Source organism: Bathycoccus prasinos (genome assembly GCF_002220235.1).
Source record: "Bathycoccus prasinos genomic : Chromosome_11".
Classification (NCBI taxonomy): domain Eukaryota; kingdom Viridiplantae; phylum Chlorophyta; class Mamiellophyceae; order Mamiellales; family Bathycoccaceae; genus Bathycoccus; species Bathycoccus prasinos.
The window spans coordinates 691605-710714 of NC_023998.1; the positions used below are offsets into that span (position 1 = coordinate 691605).

The 19110-nt window shown below is 46.7% G+C and overlaps 10 protein-coding genes across 10 annotated transcripts; 6 read left to right on the top strand and 4 right to left on the bottom strand.

Moving 5' to 3' along the window:
• Positions 1-275: 275 nt before the first annotated feature.
• Positions 276-3875, top strand: Bathy11g03700 (predicted protein; the record flags this gene model as incomplete). The annotated part of the gene is made up of 1 exon (XM_007510068.1): positions 276-3875. The coding sequence occupies one exon, from the start codon at positions 276-278 to the stop codon at positions 3873-3875; it is 3600 nt and encodes a 1199-aa protein (XP_007510130.1).
• Positions 3876-4005: 130 nt separating this feature from the next.
• On the bottom strand, positions 4006-4950 carry Bathy11g03710 (predicted protein; the record flags this gene model as incomplete). Its single annotated transcript, XM_007510025.1, has 1 exon — positions 4006-4950. One exon carries the CDS (start codon positions 4948-4950, stop codon positions 4006-4008), a length of 945 nt encoding a protein of 314 aa, XP_007510087.1.
• A 322-nt stretch (positions 4951-5272) lies between these two features.
• On the top strand, positions 5273-6301 carry Bathy11g03720 (predicted protein; the record flags this gene model as incomplete). The annotated part of the gene is made up of 1 exon (XM_007509993.1): positions 5273-6301. The coding sequence occupies one exon, from the start codon at positions 5273-5275 to the stop codon at positions 6299-6301; it is 1029 nt and encodes a 342-aa protein (XP_007510055.1).
• Positions 6302-6381: 80 nt separating this feature from the next.
• On the bottom strand, positions 6382-7485 carry Bathy11g03730 (predicted protein; the record flags this gene model as incomplete). Its single annotated transcript, XM_007510195.1, has 1 exon — positions 6382-7485. One exon carries the CDS (start codon positions 7483-7485, stop codon positions 6382-6384), a length of 1104 nt encoding a protein of 367 aa, XP_007510257.1.
• A 341-nt stretch (positions 7486-7826) lies between these two features.
• Positions 7827-8793, top strand: Bathy11g03740 (predicted protein; the record flags this gene model as incomplete). Its single annotated transcript, XM_007510241.1, has 3 exons — positions 7827-7935; positions 8331-8372; positions 8432-8793. 3 exons carry the CDS (start codon positions 7827-7829, stop codon positions 8791-8793), a joined length of 513 nt encoding a protein of 170 aa, XP_007510303.1.
• A 366-nt stretch (positions 8794-9159) lies between these two features.
• Positions 9160-10029, top strand: Bathy11g03750 (predicted protein; the record flags this gene model as incomplete). The annotated part of the gene is made up of 1 exon (XM_007510009.1): positions 9160-10029. The coding sequence occupies one exon, from the start codon at positions 9160-9162 to the stop codon at positions 10027-10029; it is 870 nt and encodes a 289-aa protein (XP_007510071.1).
• A 69-nt stretch (positions 10030-10098) lies between these two features.
• On the bottom strand, positions 10099-13926 carry Bathy11g03760 (predicted protein; the record flags this gene model as incomplete). Its single annotated transcript, XM_007510120.1, has 1 exon — positions 10099-13926. The coding sequence occupies one exon, from the start codon at positions 13924-13926 to the stop codon at positions 10099-10101; it is 3828 nt and encodes a 1275-aa protein (XP_007510182.1).
• A 100-nt stretch (positions 13927-14026) lies between these two features.
• Positions 14027-15004, top strand: Bathy11g03770 (predicted protein; the record flags this gene model as incomplete). Its single annotated transcript, XM_007510046.1, has 1 exon — positions 14027-15004. The coding sequence occupies one exon, from the start codon at positions 14027-14029 to the stop codon at positions 15002-15004; it is 978 nt and encodes a 325-aa protein (XP_007510108.1).
• Positions 15005-15816: 812 nt separating this feature from the next.
• Positions 15817-16167, top strand: Bathy11g03780 (predicted protein; the record flags this gene model as incomplete). Its single annotated transcript, XM_007510000.1, has 2 exons — positions 15817-15917; positions 16026-16167. The coding sequence occupies 2 exons, from the start codon at positions 15817-15819 to the stop codon at positions 16165-16167; spliced, it is 243 nt and encodes an 80-aa protein (XP_007510062.1).
• A 196-nt stretch (positions 16168-16363) lies between these two features.
• Positions 16364-19030, bottom strand: Bathy11g03790 (predicted protein; the record flags this gene model as incomplete). Its single annotated transcript, XM_007510209.1, has 1 exon — positions 16364-19030. The coding sequence occupies one exon, from the start codon at positions 19028-19030 to the stop codon at positions 16364-16366; it is 2667 nt and encodes an 888-aa protein (XP_007510271.1).
• Positions 19031-19110: the final 80 nt, after the last annotated feature.

The following is a 19110-nucleotide window of genomic DNA, read 5'->3' on the forward strand; positions in this document are numbered from 1 at the left end:
CGACACATTTTGTTGAGTGTCGTGTCACGCTCCCCTGGAAAGTTGTTTAAGAGAACACTTACTTACTGTGGAAAGCGCACACAAAGGTACGTAAAGAGAGAGAGAGAGAGAGAAAAGAAGAAGAGGCGCATTTTCTCCTTCGTCTTGCCCGGGTTGTAGTAAGAACGCGGGGTGAAAAAGTGGCGCGAAGAAGAAAGGAATTCTCAGAACAAACTACGTCAGCCTAATAAGTCCTCGTCGTCGTCGTCGTCGAAAGGGAAAGAGGGCAAAAATTTATGTCGTCCTCTCAGCAGCAGCGCGTGATGACGTCGGCGGAAACGGGAAGAACAACGCCGAGGACGACGACGACGACAAGGACGACGACAAGGACAATCGCTGCGGAAGATGATCGCATGAACAACACGAACAGTAATGGAATGCCTATGATCCACGTCTTAGTCGTGGACGACGAGAGAATCTGTCGTGCGGTCACGTCACAGGTTCTGAGAAAGTGTGGATACCGGGTGACGACGTGTGAGAGTGGCGCCGAAGCCATCGAGTTGTTGCGTCGAGGCACTGAGTTTAACTTATTGCTCACGGACGTGATGATGCCCGATATCGACGGGCCAAAGTTACTCCAACACGTGCGACATCACTCGCAATTTTCTCAGTTACCCGTCATCATGATGTCTGCCAATCAACACTCGGAAATTGTCTTTGAGTGCGTGCGAAGCGGCGCGGATGATTATTTACTCAAACCAGTCACGGTGAAACAAGTGAAACTTTTATGGCAGCACGTGTGGAGGAAGCAGTACTCGGCGGCACCGCAGACGGTTCCGAGACTGAACGAATACGGCGAAGAGTTAGATGAAGATAACGAAGACGACGGGATATGTATGCTCGGTAAAGAAGAAATGTTCCAAGGCGTGCCAAACGTCCCGAGGCGATTAAACTCAGAATCCGATCTTTTGATGAACAGTAACGGCAATAGCGGCAACAATGACAACGACAACAACAGTAAGAATAAGAATAATAGCAGCAAAAACAACGACAACAACATCACGATGAACAACAATTCCACCGCCATCAATAAAAGCAACATCAATAACAACAACAAAAATAGTCATCCTAGATCGCTTTCGCGAGACTCTTCGAGAGAGAATTTCTTGTCGATGCTTTTACTCAAGAGCATCGCCAATAACAATAAAGAAAGAAATCCTTCGAATGTTACTGCTACTGATACTGCTACTGCTGCTACCACCGCAGCGGCAAAAACTGCTTCTACGACACCGAAGAAAACGACGAAAAATAACAAGGACATGAACGACTCAAAGAACAACGCGAACGCGCGTAATCCGCCCGCGCAAACAAGAAGAGTCGAGAATGCCGATGTCGAAGTGCCGATGGAGGTGGATCTTCCGCGCGCCAATAATCGAGCTAATAAGACCAAAGATGCAGAAATAGTGCGAAGGAAGAAAGAAGAATCGGAGTTAATATTGAGGGAGAATAAAGCGAAGACAGAGAAACGGTTAATACAAAATTCTTCTCTTGCGAAAAAGTCGTCGTCGTCGAGATCTCATGGAGGATCTCCCGGAGCCCACCACTCTTCTCCATCCTCACTCAGTAGTCACGATGATAGTAACTTTGTTTTAGCGCCACCGATACAAGGCTTGGAGAAGTCGAGGTCGTTCGTTTCAGTTAGAAATTGGCTCGATTCGAACGCATTCAGAACGATGAGTGATGAAACGAAATTTCATGTGTTAGCTAGAACTGCGGCGATTCTAGCGAACGAACACGAGCGCGGTTTCTGCTCCGGTGGCGTCAATCCTTCGAGATTGTTGATTTCTCCGCAAGGAGATATCAAAGCATTTGATAAAGAAGAGATGAACGCAAGAAGTAATAGGAACAGAATGGCGAGAGGATCGAAACAACAACCGGTGATGAAACGTCGCGAAGTTTTGTACGAAACTCTTCCGAGTGAAAATGAACTTCCAAACACCATCAAATCTGAACTCGTTTCTCTCGGTGCCCTCGTATCCGAAATGTTTTGGAAAGATATGTTCGACGTTGGCTCTAGTTCTGAGAATCCGCGCGCTTGGTTCAATGAAAAAGAAATCACGCACATCGATGAGTTACACCCGGAAATGGCGGAAACCTTCAGAAAATTGATATCGAGAGATCCTCGCCATCGAGTATCGGCGCAATCTGTGAGAGATATCGCGTTGAAGCAACTAGAAATTCTGAGACACCGCCGGTCATCATCTTCTACGTCGATGCCTTCGAAAGCTACGCTCGTTGACCGCGAGTTGAACGTGGACTCCGAGAGAAAGGCGAACGAGTTGAAAACAATCATCGACGTTCTTAAATCGATTGAAAAATCCCGCCAACGCGAGTACGAAAAAACGCAGCGGGAATTGAACGTTTTAAATGCGCTGTCAAAGTTGCTCCCCGCCGGAAAACAAGGAATTTCTACTCGCAGCAACTCGAAAAGAAAGCGGGGTGAAAGTAATAACAATATTCACAACTCTTCAGATGTTCCCGGCGCACTTAACAGCGAAAAGTGGGCAAGGCGACCTCCAGAGTCGCAGCGCGCTCTCGATCACGTGCCCTTTGACGACTTGCCGAAAATTGTATTTGAATCTTTGGAAGAAACGTTATTTCAAGCATACGCGAAATCGTGCAAAAACCATGCTCTTCAACTCGCGCGCGGTGGATTTAGTGGAGAGTACAATACCGGTCGCGCAGGATCGGTGAAAGACGACGAAAAATGGATTTCAAACATGATCAAACGCACAAACGTTGAAGAACAGTTAACGGATGATTTGAAAGAATTTGGCAGCTGTTTAACTCGCGTAACGCGAAAGTGGCGATTTCGAGTCGTCGCTAGGCTGGGGTGCGGAGATTTAGTCGGTGGTTCGAGCGATATGGTGTGTTCTACCGCGTGGAATCGCGACGGCGACTTGTTCGCTACCGCGGGTATTTCGAAGCGGCTGTGTATTTACGAGGTTGCCTCCGTCATGCAGTTGGGCAACGCCGTGCATTGTCCAGCCATTGAACTTTCCACGAGCTCAAAGTTGTCCTCAATCAGTTTCAATCCGTACGTGAAGCCGGTTATGGCATCTGCGACGTATGACGGCGCGATGCAAATCTGGGACGTCCAGAAAGGCATGGAAACCATGCGATTGAAGAATCATACCAAACGGGTTTGGTCGACTGAGTTTTCTCCGATCGATCCAACTCGTCTGTTATCAGCTTCGGACGATGGCACAACTCGAGTCTGGTCAATCACGCAAAGGCGAGAGTGCATGGTGATTAATGATCCGAATCAAGCAAACATCTGTTCGGTGAACTCTTCTCGCATGGACTCAAATCTGATCGCAGTCGGCTCAGCAGATCACAAAGTACACGTTTACGATCTTCGAAACGCGGTGATGCCGATGTTGACTTTGGAAACGCACAAGAAAGCAGTATCGTATGTGAGATGGATGGGTAATGAGCTTGTTTCGGCATCCACGGACTCTTTGCTCAGACTATGGGACGTGAAAGGATCGCGAGGTGTTTGTCTTCGCACGTACACCGGACACGTGAACGAGAAAAATTTTGTCGGTCTCAGCGTCACGAGTGATGGTAGAATCGCTTGCGGCTCTGAAGATAATACGGTTCGAATGTACGCAAAGTTTGCACCGCTACCGGTTGCGGGACACTCGTTCATGCGAATGACTCCTGGTTGTGGATTGAGAGAGGGAGGTCCCACGGCTGGTTTATGCGGCGGCATCAAACCCGTTCTCACGAACGACAAGGGCGCGTTCGTCACGAGCGTCGCGTGGTCTCCTGATGGTCAGCGACTGTTAGCGTCCAATTCTCGCGGTAACTTGAAGATATTTGAGTTGGATTAGGTATCAACAACGCGTTTTGGGTGTATAAAAAGCCTTCAATAATACTAACAACGCACACTACAAATAGAATCACGCTTGTAATGTAAAAATATACTTGGAAATTAATTTCTTCTAACAATGAATCTCTGATTTAATACGGCCGGTCGCGACGATAATGTCCTCCACCACCACCTCTGTTGTAATTTCCATAGCCTCCACCTCGACCGCCGCCGCCTCGATTATCCGGGCATTCGCGCGCAAAGTGCCCGGATCGACCACAGATCCGACATCCGTCGCCGCCTCGTCCTCCACGACCCCGACCGCCACCGCCGCCATAGGAACCTCTCGCACCATAACTGTTATGACCTCTACCACCGTCGTAGTTATTGTTATTATTATTGTTGTTATCTCTACTAAAATCATCCTCTTCTCTTTTCTTCTTCGTCGCTAAGGAAACGCTAATCTTCTTCCCTTTGAAGTCGTATCCGTCGTAAAACCCGGGCGCGGACTGCGCAGCCATTGGATCGTCGTAGGTAATCGTGCACTCGTCTTTGTTCTTTCCCGTGGACTCGTCTGAGTATATCTTTACCGCCCAAGGCCACTGATCGGGAAATCCCGTGCGTTGACGTACTCTCGAAATCATCCCGATGCCGCCGAATAACTCTCTCAAATCGTCCGAAGTCGTCGTCTCTGGGTCGAATCCTTTGACGAAAATTCGATTGTTGGTCGGATCGTCCACGCCGTCTAACAACCATCCCGCCGCGGCTTTCTTCTCCTCGTCTTTCACTTTTTGAGATTTCGGTAAATCGCATCGTTTACAGGTTTTCCTCCACGCGAAGTTTGTGTTTGAACACGAGTCGCACTGCCAAGAACCATCTTCGGACAATTTTTTCGCTTTGTTTTCTTCTTTTTCGTTGTTGTTGTTGTTGTTGTTGTTAAAATTCGTGTTGTTGTTGTTGTTGTTGTTGTTGTTGTTCAACCCGGTACCGAAGCGCAACGCCGGCGCGTCCTCTTCAGGAGGTGGAGGAGGAGGTGGTGGTGGTGGTAGTGGAAGAGCACCGTCGTCGTTTTCCTCTTTGGACGGGTGTGGTGGCATATCGCGTCGCAGACTCTTCTCGTTTTTAAATTATTTTATTAATTGTGATGATGATGATGATGATGATGTTTTCCTCTCTCTCCTTCTGTAGATGAACACGCTCTGACGACTGAAAAAAGTGTTCTTGCTCTAATCACAGCCACACACGAACACAAAAAAGAAATCTTTAAAAGAAAACTCATCGTCGTCACTAAAAGTACTCACGTTTGCTGCGCGCTCGTCAACACAGATACGAGAACATTACCACACAGTATCACGAACAACATTAACAATATATTCTTCATATTCTTTCACACATAATTAATCAACACAACAACAAAAAATGAGTATTTTATTGGGCATGGGTAATCCCCTTTTAGATATCTCCGCCGTCGTCGAACAGGACATTTTGGACAAGTACGAGTTAAAACTGAATAACGCCATCTTAGCCGAGGAAAAGCACAATCCGTTGTACAAAGAAATGGTGGAGAAGTATCCGGTGGAATACATCGCCGGTGGTGCCACGCAAAACTCTATTCGCGTGTGCCAGTGGATGTTGAAGACGAGCGGCGCGACGACCTTTATCGGATGCGTCGGTGAGGATGATTTTGGCACCCAGATGACGAAAGCGTGCCAAGCGGACGGCGTGACGACAAAGTACATGATCGACAAAGCGACGCCAACGGGGACGTGTGGGGTTTTAGTGAAAGACGGCGAGCGATCTTTGATTGCCGCGTTGAACGCGGCGAACAACTACAAGTTCGAGCACTTGCAAGAAGCAGAAAACTGGAAGATTGTTGAAGACGCCAAGTTTTATTACAGCGCCGGCTTTTTCTTGACGGTGTCACCAGAATCCATGATGGCGGTGGCCAAGCACTCCGCGGAAAACAAGAAATGTTACATGATGAACTTGTCTGCACCGTTCCTAATGCAAGTGCCGCCGTTTTTGGAGGCAATGATGAACACTTTACCGTATGTTGACGTGTTGTTTGGAAACGAATCCGAAGCGGTCACCTTTGCGGAATCTCAAAAGTGGGAAGGCGTCACGGACGTTGCCGAGATTGCGTTGAAAATCAGTCAAATGCCGAAAGCGAGCGACCACTGCACGAGAACGGTCGTGTTCACGCAAGGTGCGGACGCTACTATTGTCGCCAAAGACGGCAAGGTCACGAAATACGACGTCATCAAACTAGCCAAAGAAGACTTGGTCGATACGAACGGCGCGGGAGACGCGTTCGTCGGCGGGTTCTTGTCCCAGTTTGTACACGGTAAGGAACTAGCGGATTGCTGCAAGGGTGGTAACTACGCCGCCAATGCCATCATTCAACAATCTGGGTGCAAGTGTCCGGGAGAGTCAAACTTCTCCAGCTAAAAAATTGTTCATCGTTCAAATCATTCTTTTAATATAATTAATTAAAAACTACCAGTACTTAAGTATCTACGTAAACATCTTTAAAGAATGGGAAGCGGATCCGGTCCGTGATTGCTAAACACTTGAACGGATGAATCCCAACCGCAGCTCGCTAACTCTCCTCTATTCAAAACACTCACGTCTAAACCAACCGCAAATTCGGTGTGGTGGCGCCACTGCCGCAAAAGCGGCGAAGGCTGAACGCCTCTTTCTCCTCCTTCTCCTAATCCTAAAGTATTACTAATGCTAGTTGTGTTGCTAATTTTCCAATTCCACATTGCTACAGTCATATCGTAACTTGCGGTGTAACATATATCTTCGTCGAATGGATCCATTTTTACTCGTCTCACGGCGTAACCGTGACCTCTCAAAACAGAAAGTTCCTTCTTTGGATTTCGAATGTCCCACAGTTTCACCGTTCGATCGACCGATCCCGTTGCGACGACGCAATCGTTATATTTATTCCAATCCACGCACAAAACTTCAAAATCATGCGCGGGTATGGATAGCGTCGAGTGATTTTTCCTGCAGTCCCAAATTTTTAGTGTACAGTCACCGGAAACAGAGGCGAAAACGTCCGCGTGGTGCGGCGACCACTCCGCGGCGTACACGCAATACGTGTGTTCTCTAAATGTTTTCAACGAGCCGCGCGTGTGCGCATTCTCTCTCGGATTCCAAAGCTTAATAGTATCGTCCCAACTCGCGGTTAAAAACACGTCTTTTCTCGTCGGGTTCCAAGAAACGGTATAAATTTCCGCCTCGTGTTCGTTGAACGAACGCAAAGGATTTTGAAACGGTGGGCGAGATACGTCCCAGAGTTTTGCGGACCCATCGCCAGAGGCGGAGACTAACACGTTCTCCGATTCTTCCGACCACGCGCAATCGAATATCCCATCTGCGGTTTCAAATCTCGCCTCCTCTACTAGCGGAAGCGTCGCCGGTCCAGAGTGAGGAAAATTGTTGTTGTTGTTATTCGTGTTGTTGTTATTGAGCGCGTTCAACTCTCTTCTCAAAACGTACTGATGGCCGTTCCCGACGATGCCAAAGTTTTGCGACGCAGATACCGCTATGCGATCGGCAAAGAACGGCGAGAATTTAACGCTGTAGCCATTGAAAGGCGTGCGAAAATGCGACGTTGCCGCCATGTATTTGCTGTTAGGTTAGAATAGCGTTTGGTTCCGGTGGTAAGGTGTTGGTGGTGGTGAAGGTGACGGTGGTGGTGGGAGACAACAAACAAACAAAACAAACAAACACACTTTCTTCCTCTTTCTTTCTTCTGCTCTTTTACTTTTTTTTGACGACAGACTGAACGAAGAAGAGTTCTTGGTCTCTTTCTGTCAGTTGTTGAAGAGACAAAAATTTTGGGAGGGAAAAGGAGTTTTTTTGGTCGGCTTTTTGAGTTGAGTGACGTGGAACTTTCCTCCACCTCACCCATCGCAAGCTTCACTTTTTAACGCATACAAACACACACACACACACACACACAATGTTCGCTTTACAATCCCAAATCGCCGGCGCCAAGGTCGTCTCCAAAGTTGTCGCCAACAAGCAACAACGATCCACCGTCGTCTCGGCGAAGATTGCCCACGGCAAAGGTACGCTTTAGAGGAGAGAACAATTTTTCAAGGAAGAAGAGAACTAATCCACAAATTTTGTCTCTCGATGGATAAAGAAGAAGAGAGATGGATTTTATCTGTTTTTTTCCCGCGCGTGAAGAAAAGGAGAGATCGTCTGCTTCCTTCGATTGAAGAAGGATTCGAAAGCGTGTTGGATCTTCTCCTTCTTTGTCTTCTTCTTCTTCTTTGACTTCTTCTTTGGTTCTGCGCTGTCTTTGATATCCAAAGAGAGCGCACAACCTTTAAGAAGGAGGGAAGAAGAGAGAGAGCTCTCGGGATCGTCCTCTTTCTCCTCTCCGAAAAAAGATATCAATATTTAAGGTGTCAAATCCACTGACCACAAAAATCTCTTTACAAAACTATAACAACAACAGGTGGTGAAGAAGGGGGCCGATCCTTCAACAACGATGCCTTCGGTACGGACTTTATTGTAATAATCGTAAAAATTAGTACTAATTGTTACTCTCTTATCTAGGTATGATCTGCAAGGCCGCGTCTTACTCCATGATGGGTTCCGCCATCTCCGCCGCCGGCGAGGAAGACGTCTTCACGCAAGAAGGCCCGATCACGGTCTTCGCCGCCGATGACGATGCCTTCGGGGACTTCATCAAGTCCAAGGGTGTTACCAGAATGGAATTTGTGAAGATGGATGGCTTGGGTGACATCTGCAAGAACCACGTCGTTAAGGGCACGGTTACCAAGGCGGACATGGCTGCGGGCAAGGAATTCGAAACCATCACTGGCAAGAAGATCGTCCCGGCTGACTTCCCGTTCAAGAAGAACGACATCAAGGTCGACAACGCCACGATCCACGCCATCAAGATGGTCATCGCCTAAGCGGAATGATGCATTAAATGTAAATTTCTTGTTCATTCTTTAATTAAAGCATTTTGACGTAAACATTCAAAAGAAACAAAAAATAGAGAGGATCGCGAAGCTAATAGTAGAGTGTAAATTTTATCTTTTGGTATTTGCTTGAATGTCGCGATGCTCAAACTCCTCGCCTTCCATTATTTCCCTTATTTTCCTCTCGTTCTTTCCCTCGCATCCGAACACACTTTTTCTCCTTCTTCTTCGTCCTCGTCTTCGTGTTCTTTTTCTTCTTCTTTTTCTAAATTTTCTTCCTTTTTGCCAAAAAGTTTCTCAAACCGACCTGCACAATTATTGCACGCGCAAAGTGTGTTCTTCCGAGAAAGTGCATACATGCAAAATCAGCATTTTCGAGGAATCGGAGGAGAGAAAGAAAAAGAAGGAAAAGAACAACAACAACAGCAGCAACAACAACATTTGTATCGCGACGGACAGATGAAAGTTCCTTCGACGGCGTGGGAAGAGTTGAGAAAAGAGGCGAGGAAATTGGAGAATGAAATTGATGCGAACCTCGCTTCGCTTTCAAAACTTGCCGGGGTTGGTACCAACAACGCGACAACGTCGACGTCTAGCGGTGGCGGTATGAGTGGTAGTGGTGGGTATAATCAGTACCCCAACACGGCGACGAACAAAATTGAGGGAAACTTTGATGTCATCGCATCGAAAGAAGGAGAGATCGAGGCGTTGTTAACGCGTTTGTCAGACGTGACCAGAGCTTTGGCATCATCCATTCATAGCGGAGCGAACGCTTCTTCGGATACTCGAACGCACACGTTAGCGAGACATAGAGACGTTGCGAAAGAGTTCAATCACGAGTTCAGACGAATGAAAGATTACATAGAGCAAGAGCGAGAACACGCTTCGTTGTTACAGGGAAGACACCGGGGAAGTAACGGCGCTTTAGGAGGAGGGGATGAGAGTAACTCTTCCGCAGCAATGCGAGAGAGAAACTCAATCTTGAGCTCATCAATCGCAGTAGACGATGCGATTGGCGTTGCACAAAATACGGCGAGCGCGTTGTACGAGCAGAGGGGAATTTTCAATAACACGATTAGCGCGCTCGCCACGGCGGGGAGTAAATTCCCGGTGGTGAACAATTTACTTGTAGCTATCAAGAGAAAAAAGAACAAGGATGCGATTGTTCTCAGCGCCGTGTGTGCCATATGCTCGGCATTAGTCTTAATTTATTGGATGGCGAAGTAGTAGCTTGTGTTTTTATTGAATTCTTTTTACAAATGAGTACAGTACTTTTCTACTTCGTCTTCCTCTTCTTTAGTGCGTAAGACGAGAAATTTCTTCAATCTTCTTTACCAAGTCCTCGGAATTCGAAACTCCAGACAGTTCAGACACCGCGACTTGGTCTTCTTTGGATAGATCTAAGAAGATTTCGACCAAATCACCGTCGATAAAGTTTCGCATCTCTACGCTTCGCTGCACGTTGTGAAAACTTCTGAAGTCAGAGTGACTAAAGTTTCCCACTCCGGTAACTACCTTTTGCATGGCTTCTTGAACTTTGTTAAGTAACATGAAATCGCGTTTCGGTAAAGTCGCAACGACGCCTAAACCACCAGAGATCGTGCCAAATAGCCAAGTGGAGATTTCAGACAAGGAGCTCGTATCGTCGCTTAGATCTGGCATGCGCATGACCAGACTACCGCGTCTGAATCTATTCACGGAATCTCCCAAGTGGAAGGCGCCACAAAGCTCTAGCGTCCCGCGTTTATCTTCTGTGTCTGCGTCCGCGTTCCGCTGAACGGTAAACAAGTTGTAACTAGATTCAGCTCCGAGATATGTGTTATCGTCTAAAATCTCGACCGCCGTCATCCAATTCGAGCTAAAATCGTGCGCGACTTCTTCAATCCTGCCGGATTCTCGCTGATACTGCAGCAGCGTTATCGACTTCATCAAATCACCAACGACGATCAAATTATCTTTCGTTTCAACCTTGAGTGCGATGATGTGTCCCATGTGAGAACACTCGTGCACTAACTCGCGTTTATTTTCTTTGGAAACGCCCCAGTTGAATAATTTCACCAGAGAATTGATACCGGCGAGTAGCTTACCGCAAAAGGCATTCAAATTGTACACCGCACCCCGGGTTTCTTTTTCACAGACGAGCGTGAGACTCTTTTGAAGCACAGACGAGGACGCGGAAGCGCGGCCGTCGCCGTGGTCATTCCCGTTGACAACAGCGTTTCCACCGCCACTCGACGATGTGTTCGAAACTTTGAAAACGAGTATGCGTCCTCGAGAAGATTCAGGCTCCGAATGAGGGTCCGCAAAAGCCGTTCCGACAACGAAATATATATCGTCGTCCCCGTCGAAAGAACACGAAATAATACTTGCATCGTTCTCGTTCGGTTCGAGGGGATATTTTGCCAAAGTTTCAAAAGTTTTATTGTCGAATAATCGCACGAAAAACTCTTCTTCTTGCCCAGGAACATCGCTCTCTTTCATGGTAAGCACCGCTAAAGTTTTTGTTTCCGGTTGATGCGCAATTCTACGAGGTTGTTCGCGCAGCGGAACCGTACGAATGTGCAATTTCTGAATATCATCGACGGCACCAATCGTCAAATGTTCGCCGCTGGCTAAAGCTAGCGCATCCGGAAAAGCGTCACAATTAAACGGTGCCACGTGCAAAACCTCGTTCAAGTTCACGTTTGAGTAGACGAGCTTCTTACTGTTGGAATATATAATCGTCGGCCGATCCGATCCCGCGAAGACATGCATTGAATGCTGAGACTTGAATAATTTCAGAGTAACCGGTTGCGTGCCAAGGGAAACAGATTTTCGATCACTCAACGCAAATCCTCCGGCTGAGCTCGAAGAATCGACGACGTTTGTTATTAAGTGCCCGTCACCGAGACCGGTGAGTAAATAGATTGTATCTTCGAAGAAGCAAAATAACGTCGACCTTGGAACGACATCGAGAGATAAATTTTCTGTGTGACAGACTTTCATCCCCGATCCTAATTCGACCAGCAAAACCTTCGTGCTCCACAATCCAACCGCACAGACGTTACGATCGCCGCACTGCGTTTTATCGATGCAAGATATTTCAGCATCGAAAGTCATTTTTCCAGTCTCTGAAATCTTCCCACCTTGAAAAGAAAGGTAATGAAGATTACCACCGACAGTGGCGACGGCTATGGTATTCTCTGACGCTGAACTGGCAGTTATAGGACTCTCGTCAGACGGCACCCATGAAGCGACAAGTTCTCCCGACGAAGCATCGCAAACGTAAACGCCTTTACTTGTGACTTGACAGATCACATTTCCAGAAATATTTGCACATTCAATCGTTTGGGAAGATGCGTCAAATCCTGGGAACACTGCCTCTTCCAACTCGTCGTTATCGTTTATTGCTAATATCCGCGTCTCCGCGATGAACGACACAATCAAATAGGAATCCAAAGGCATCGTTTCGTCCCGCTTGCACGAGTAGAGACCTTTAATCCCTGAGAGTGAAATCTGAGCCTGTTCTCGGATTCCGATTCCATTCCGAATAACGCGTAAAGATCCGCTCGTGCCTACCCCCGAACACGTGACGAGTTGACCTTGACCGTGACGCTCTAAATCCATGACGCAAAAGTCTACGATAGGACCAAGATTGGTAAACTCCTCCAAAACTTCGACGTAGCTTGGTAGTTCGTTCGAAGCTGACATCATGGTATTGACTTGTTCCGTGTGCAGTTTAATTATTTGGGAATCTCCATACGCGCTTCCAATGAAAACCACACTGTTGTCGAGATAACTCATTGCAGATGCCGAGGACGTTTTACCTAACCTTTCTATCGTCAACTTCGAAACAATGGAAGTGCTCATCGTCGATGTCGTGCCTTTGCTCAGCATCAACAGGTACAAATCGCCGTCTTCGTCCGCGATTAGAAATCTATCGACGAGCTGGTTCGAAACATTCTCGTCCGAAGGAATCAGACACGCTGAAGAAAACATGAGCAAATCTGGAGTAGTAATAGCTCGTACTAAAGCCGACGTAGACGACTTGTTCTCGCCGCGAAACATGACATTACTGTTTGCATTATTGCTCAACGTACTTGTAGCATTCTTCGTTGCGGTGTTGTTATTCTTGTTGTTGTTGTTTTCGTGGTCATCCATTATTCCCGCGGGTTCATTTAAATACGCAATCGTTTCTTCGCCAACGACCACGCAACCTCCAATGGGAGAGGATAAAGCAAGCAGTTTCTTTGAGCCTATTTCAACTTCGCGCTGTTCAAATGGACCTGGTTCTAAATCTCTATCACGTAAGTTTACGCGATAAGTCGAGACGTGCCGTTCGTCCTTCACGTCTTTATGTAAAACCGCTATGACTGGCATTGAACTCAAACCGCCGCCCCCAGCGTTTTCCCGATTGATACTCCTCGTCAAGCTCGAAACGTTCGACAATGTTATATTCATGTCCGATGCGTTGTTGTTATTATTATTATTATTATTATTACCGTATTCACTCGCGTCTATTGCGATCCCAGATGTCGACGATGACGTCGACGGAAGAAAAACGAAATCCAAAACTTTGAGTTCGTTCAGGTTGGCGTTGAACGCTTGTAACAAGTTTCCGTTCTCATCGAACGGAATAAATTTTATTAAACCATCGTAAATGTGTAAAGCGATAACCCTGGCATTTCGATCGATATCGCCGAGCATGCCGTGTTCGACTGGTCGTCCAGTCAAATCGGAAACATCGCCACTCGAAACCGTTCGAAGCGTGTTGGTTGCCGCATCGTACGACAAAACGGCGAGCGAGTATCGGTCTTCCGTAACGACGACGAGACGACCTGGTATGTTTTCTCTGTCACCATTTTTTCTTCCTTCGCACAGCTTAAGCATAGCGATGCGTCCATAAACCGTCGTCTCCAGAACTGGTTCTAATCCTTCTTCGGTCAAGAGATAAATCTCAATCCGATTGGATCGTGCAACTATCAAATTTTGTCTCTCCAAATGCGTGAAATGTCCCACGCATGAATAGGATACAGCCGTCGGTTTATGCGCGGTGACGACGTAATTAAAGACTTCAGTCGAGGGTAGGGATGAGGAAGAAGGCGATGAATGATGTTGAAGTCCTTCTTTCTCCGACGCATCCATCATCGTCGCATCGTCTGTGACTGACATCGTGTGTGACTTTTTGTGTGCGGGAAGTACGTACAGACAGAGGAGGAAGAAGGAAAAAAAACAAACAACAAGCATGCATGATGAGGAGAAATTTTACTTCTCGTCCTTCGTCTTCATAAAAGATGATGATGAAAGTGGTGTTGTTAATATTAGCGGTGGAGAACACACGAAAAAAATGATGACGATGACGATGACGATGATGTCGCCGTTGAAAGCGTTGCAAAGTCAGACCTGTCGCTACTGTTCTTCTTCTTCTTCTTCTTTTTCTTCTTCTTTTCGCGCGGCGAGAAAGCTAAAGAAAATGAAAACGTGTGCGACGAGACAGTTACTCAGGTGCAGCGGTAATAATGAAGAGAACGACGAACGAACGAAAACAACAACAAACAAAAACAGCAAAAACAAAAACACCATCACCAACAACGACGACATTAGATTGGATATACGCGTGACTGATGTTCAGTTGATTCTTGGCGAGATGAGTCTTTTATGGATTCTGGAGCTGATATCACGAGCTGTTCAAGTATCCATCTCTCCCGACTTTCCTGGCTGGCTGGCACCTATCGAATCACCCACACCAAATAGCATTGCTTCTATGATTTCAGCCACGGCGTGGAATTTTACCTGGATTGGATTTTCTGCAATGCTAGGTGCGTACGAACTGTCAGAGGATGACTATCCAGTCGTCGAGAAGGGACCAAAGACGCCGACGATGAAAGCTCTAGAAAAAGTCTGCTTGACGATGCTATTATACGCGCCAGCGCAGGCCTTTGGTGATGCGTTTAGTTTGCACGCCAATTTGCTCAATTTAGCTGCAACTCCACCTTTACTGATTCGCTTACCAACAACATTCGCATTTATATTTGCTTTTAGATTTTATGTTTTGTGTCATAGAGGAGAAGTGAACCGAGAAATCGAGGAGTCTGAATTCCAGTTGCTTTACGCGACTCTTTCAGTATCTCTATTGGCAACGTTGTGCGGCGCTATAACGCAAACGTCAAACCCGCAATTTCATATAGAGCTAGCACGGGAGATTTTTCAAATAGTTGAGTAAAATTAATTGTATTTATATTAGTATATTAAGAGTCGAAAGAGGCGCCGCCGGTGTTTTCGTTTACTATTATTTTTTCGATTTTGATTTCAGCGCAGAAGAAGGGGAAGAAGAAGAATCGCCATGAGACTTTGATACAGTCGACGGTAAAGCTCTGGCAAGAACATCGTCTACGCCTTCGCGTTTCGTCATTTTTGTAACCAAATGCCGATCTGGCCCACTACTCTCGCGTTTCCTTTCAACTTCTTTGTAATCGATGTACTCTCTATATTCCAACCGCATGTGAGGTGGTTCTGTCTTGGTTTTTGCCTCTTGAACGTTCCAATCGCGAGAGACACCCGGTAATCCCCTCTCTGACCAAACGCCTCTCAAGCGTTCGAGTTCTCTCGTTTCCAACCGCATTTTTTCCAGCATATCAACGTGTTCTTTATTGTTTTTGTCTATTCGCTTCTCAAACTCCAAAATCTTATTCTTTAACTGATCTCGTTCGTCATCTATTTCCGTTGCTCCAAACACTTCCGGACCTCTAGGGAGCCCCACTCGACGATCGTTTGTATCATCATAACCAATCATTTTTTTGATTTGAAAATAAAAAGTGCCGTATCAGAGGAGCAATATAAAGAGGACGATGATGATAACGACGATGCTGTGTGAAGACTTTAAACGCGCGCGAACTTTTGAAGTGTGTTTTTGTTTTGAGAAAGAGATTTTTGATCTCATCAGCGAAGGGAAAAAACACAAAGCAAGCGTTTTTTTCTATTCTTCAGAATTATTATTATTACACAAATAATCGATACATCAAAATCCAATTCGCCATGACGTCCGACTCAGAAAGCGAAAGCGACGACGAAGAATACAACCAAGGACCCGACATTTTTGAAGCCGCGGCTGACGAAGAAATCAAGGAAGACCACTGGTGCGCGCGCTTTTCTTTTTCCTTTTTTCCCTGCTGTCAAATGCAAAAGGGCAATTCCATATTTTCTTCACTCATTCTCAAATTCTCTTCTCCTTTTTCATCGCGTAGGGAGTATCACATGCGCAAAAATATGAACGATGGCGCCGGAGACGCCGTTTATCGCAATCTGGCGTATAAAGCCGTGTGTAACTGCATGCCCGTGTGCAAAGAAGGGTGCATGAATCCGTATTGGATGTGGACCAAGAAATAAAAATCAAAACGAAAAAAAAACGTTTCGATGAAACGAGGATGGATTATGGATTCAAAATGCTGAAACCACTCACATAATAAAAGAGTACCAGAGAGGGATTTTTAAGAAAAACAAACTTGTATTCGAATTATTATGTACATGAAACGCTTGAACACTCTCCGGATATCATCAGTCCCTGTGACGGATATTCACTCGTTCATGTCGTAGTAGGCGTACCTTCAACCGGATCGCCTCTGGAGTTTCGTCGCATGATTTCTCTGGCCAACTTTAATTGTCTCCCTATTACGAGTGCCGTCACTGTCCCAGTTCCCAACGCGCCGCGAGCAGTTCTTCCAACGCGCCTGACGTACTCTGATGGATCGCGCGGGAAATCAAACAATACCACGTGCTTAATTTTTTTACCGTCTAATCCTCGAGAAGCTCTGTCTGTACAAATTAATAATTGCGGCGTTGAGTCGTCGTCGTCGACGGTAAACTCGCCTCGCTGTTTTTCGCTCGAACTTCTTCGCCCGAGAAATTTGCGTAGATTCTCGTCCCTTTTCTCGCGGCTCAACGCGGCGTGATAGGGTAGCACTTTGTAACTGGCACCGTCTGGGTCGCTTCGGATGAGTAGATTTTCCAACTTACGGCAGGTTTCAATCTTATTGCAAAACAGTAACGTTCGCGACGCCGATTTCTTCTTGCTCGTTTTAGCAGTAGTTCCAGCGGTAGACGGGAGTATGTCGTCCCTCAAAATTTTCATGAGCGCGGCATATTTACGATAAAACCCGCTTTGTTCGTCCGAGACGTCACCACCAGAGCAGTCGACGAGCCGCTCTAGCGTACCCGCAGACGGGCGATGTAATCCTGGTCCCTGAATAACGCGAATATCTTGCGGGTAAAAGAACTGCTTAAGTTCGCGCAAGACTTGATCGGGAATCGTTGCCGTTACCAACACGAATCGCGTACTTGTTGGATTGGCAAGATCTTTAATCGGTTTGATTTGAGACGCGAATTCAAACGCATCTCCCAGTAGTACATCGCATTCATCCAAAATAATGCTATCTAAATCATCCAACTCCATTCTACCCGTTTCACACAAGTACCGAATGCGTCCTGGAGTTCCAATTACGATGTCAACGCCACTCTTTAAAGTTTTTGTTTGCGTCAACGTAAACTTCGCGGTCAAATCGCGAGTTGATTGTTCTGCGCGGTTAATTTTTGTTCTATCAGAAGCACCACCAGTCGCAATCATCGATCTCGTTCGGACGCCACCTTTCGAAAGTTCTTTGACAACTTCAGTTACTTGTCTCGCCAATTCCGAAGTTGGAACTAAAACGAGCGCGCGTGGACGCTTCGAAACACTCATTCCAGAATCTCGTTCGAGCCGCTCTAACCTTTGAAGAAGTGGTAATAAGTAGCTCAACGTTTTACCACTCCCTGCTTGGTCGGCGAGTAGAACATGATTCGCACCTTCATCGTCATTTGCCACAGAGCTCTCCTCATCGTAGGAGTCACTATGATCGTGAAGGAGTATCTTGAAACTTTGCGCTTGTATGTGTGAAGGACGTGAAATGTTCATGCGGCTTTCGAGAGCATTGACGATCAATTCTGAAGCTCCAATATCTTTGAACTTTGCACCGGAGTAGAAAAAATACTCATCCGGGTCGTCCGGCTCTCGAACAAACATTTCTGGCTCAAAATCATCTTCGACGTATTTAGCGAGTAATGTGGGCACATATTCTCGCGCCTCATCGTTTTGGTCACCGTACGGCCCATTATCTGATCTATTTTGTCGCCTTGAGTCTACAAGATCGTCTTCTAATCCTTCTAGCACCCAATCTTCAAATTCATCCTCGGACATTGCGTTGGTATTGGCGGACCTTTCTTCGTCGGCGTCGTCGGCGTCATCGGCGGCAAAACCTCCTCGGTTTCTCGTTTCTCGAGCACTATTGAGGAACGAAGGCGACGGTCGATCGAGAACACGCATCATCGCGGGTGCCGAGAACCTGTCGTTGTGTGCATGATTCTTGTCATCTTCTTCTTCTTTGTCGTCGTCGTCGTCGTCGTCGCCGTCAAAATTGTTATACCTGCGCTGAGAATTGGTAGCGCTTGAAAACGAAGGTGTTGGGACGTAATTCTTGTCAATTGACGCTTCTACTTTAACTTCGCGGTCGTCTATTCGCATCCCTGGTCCAATTTCTACGCATTCCGCGCAGGATGTCTCGTCTTCAAAAGTTACGAAACCAAAGCCTCTCGATTGGCCGGTTTCTCTGTCCAAGACGACGCGAGCGTTTGCGACGTAGCCAAAACGTTCCATAGCTCGACCTAAGCTCTCGTCTGTCGTGCTGTAGGAGAGGTTGCCTACCATAACTTTGAATGGGTTTATATTTCCTTCCCTCGAGTTGCTTCTGTTATTGCTACTAAAATGTTCATTTCTATCTCTTCGTTGTCCTTCCCCGTAACGACCTCTTCCCCGGCCGCCGATTCTTCCTCCTCTGCGTCCTCCTCCTCGTCCTCCTCCTCCGAATCGCGCGCTTCCGCGTCCTCTGTCGAAGTCATCTCTCCTGAAATCTCTGTCCCCATTGCGTCTGCCATCGAATTCTCGGGCTCCTCTGTCTCCTCCCCTCATTGTTCGTCGTCCATCTTCTCTCCAAGAAGAATTGTTTTGATGTTGTTGGCGCCTGTTGTTGTTGTTATAAAAATCCCTGTCGCCGTCGCCGCCGCCGACGCCGTCTTCGTCAAAGTTTCTCGGTTCACCAAACTTTGCCGTCGTCGATATTCTTCTCCCTTTGTTTCTGCGTTTAGCGTTGCTCTTATTTACGCGCGGCGGCAGAAAGCGAGGAGCCGCGCGGAACGAGTGATGCGCACAACAGGTATACATCTCTTCTCAATCGAAACACAAGTAAAAACAACTGCGAAAGAAAACTGGTGCTTTTTTTGTGAAGATGCTCTTTCTCCTCC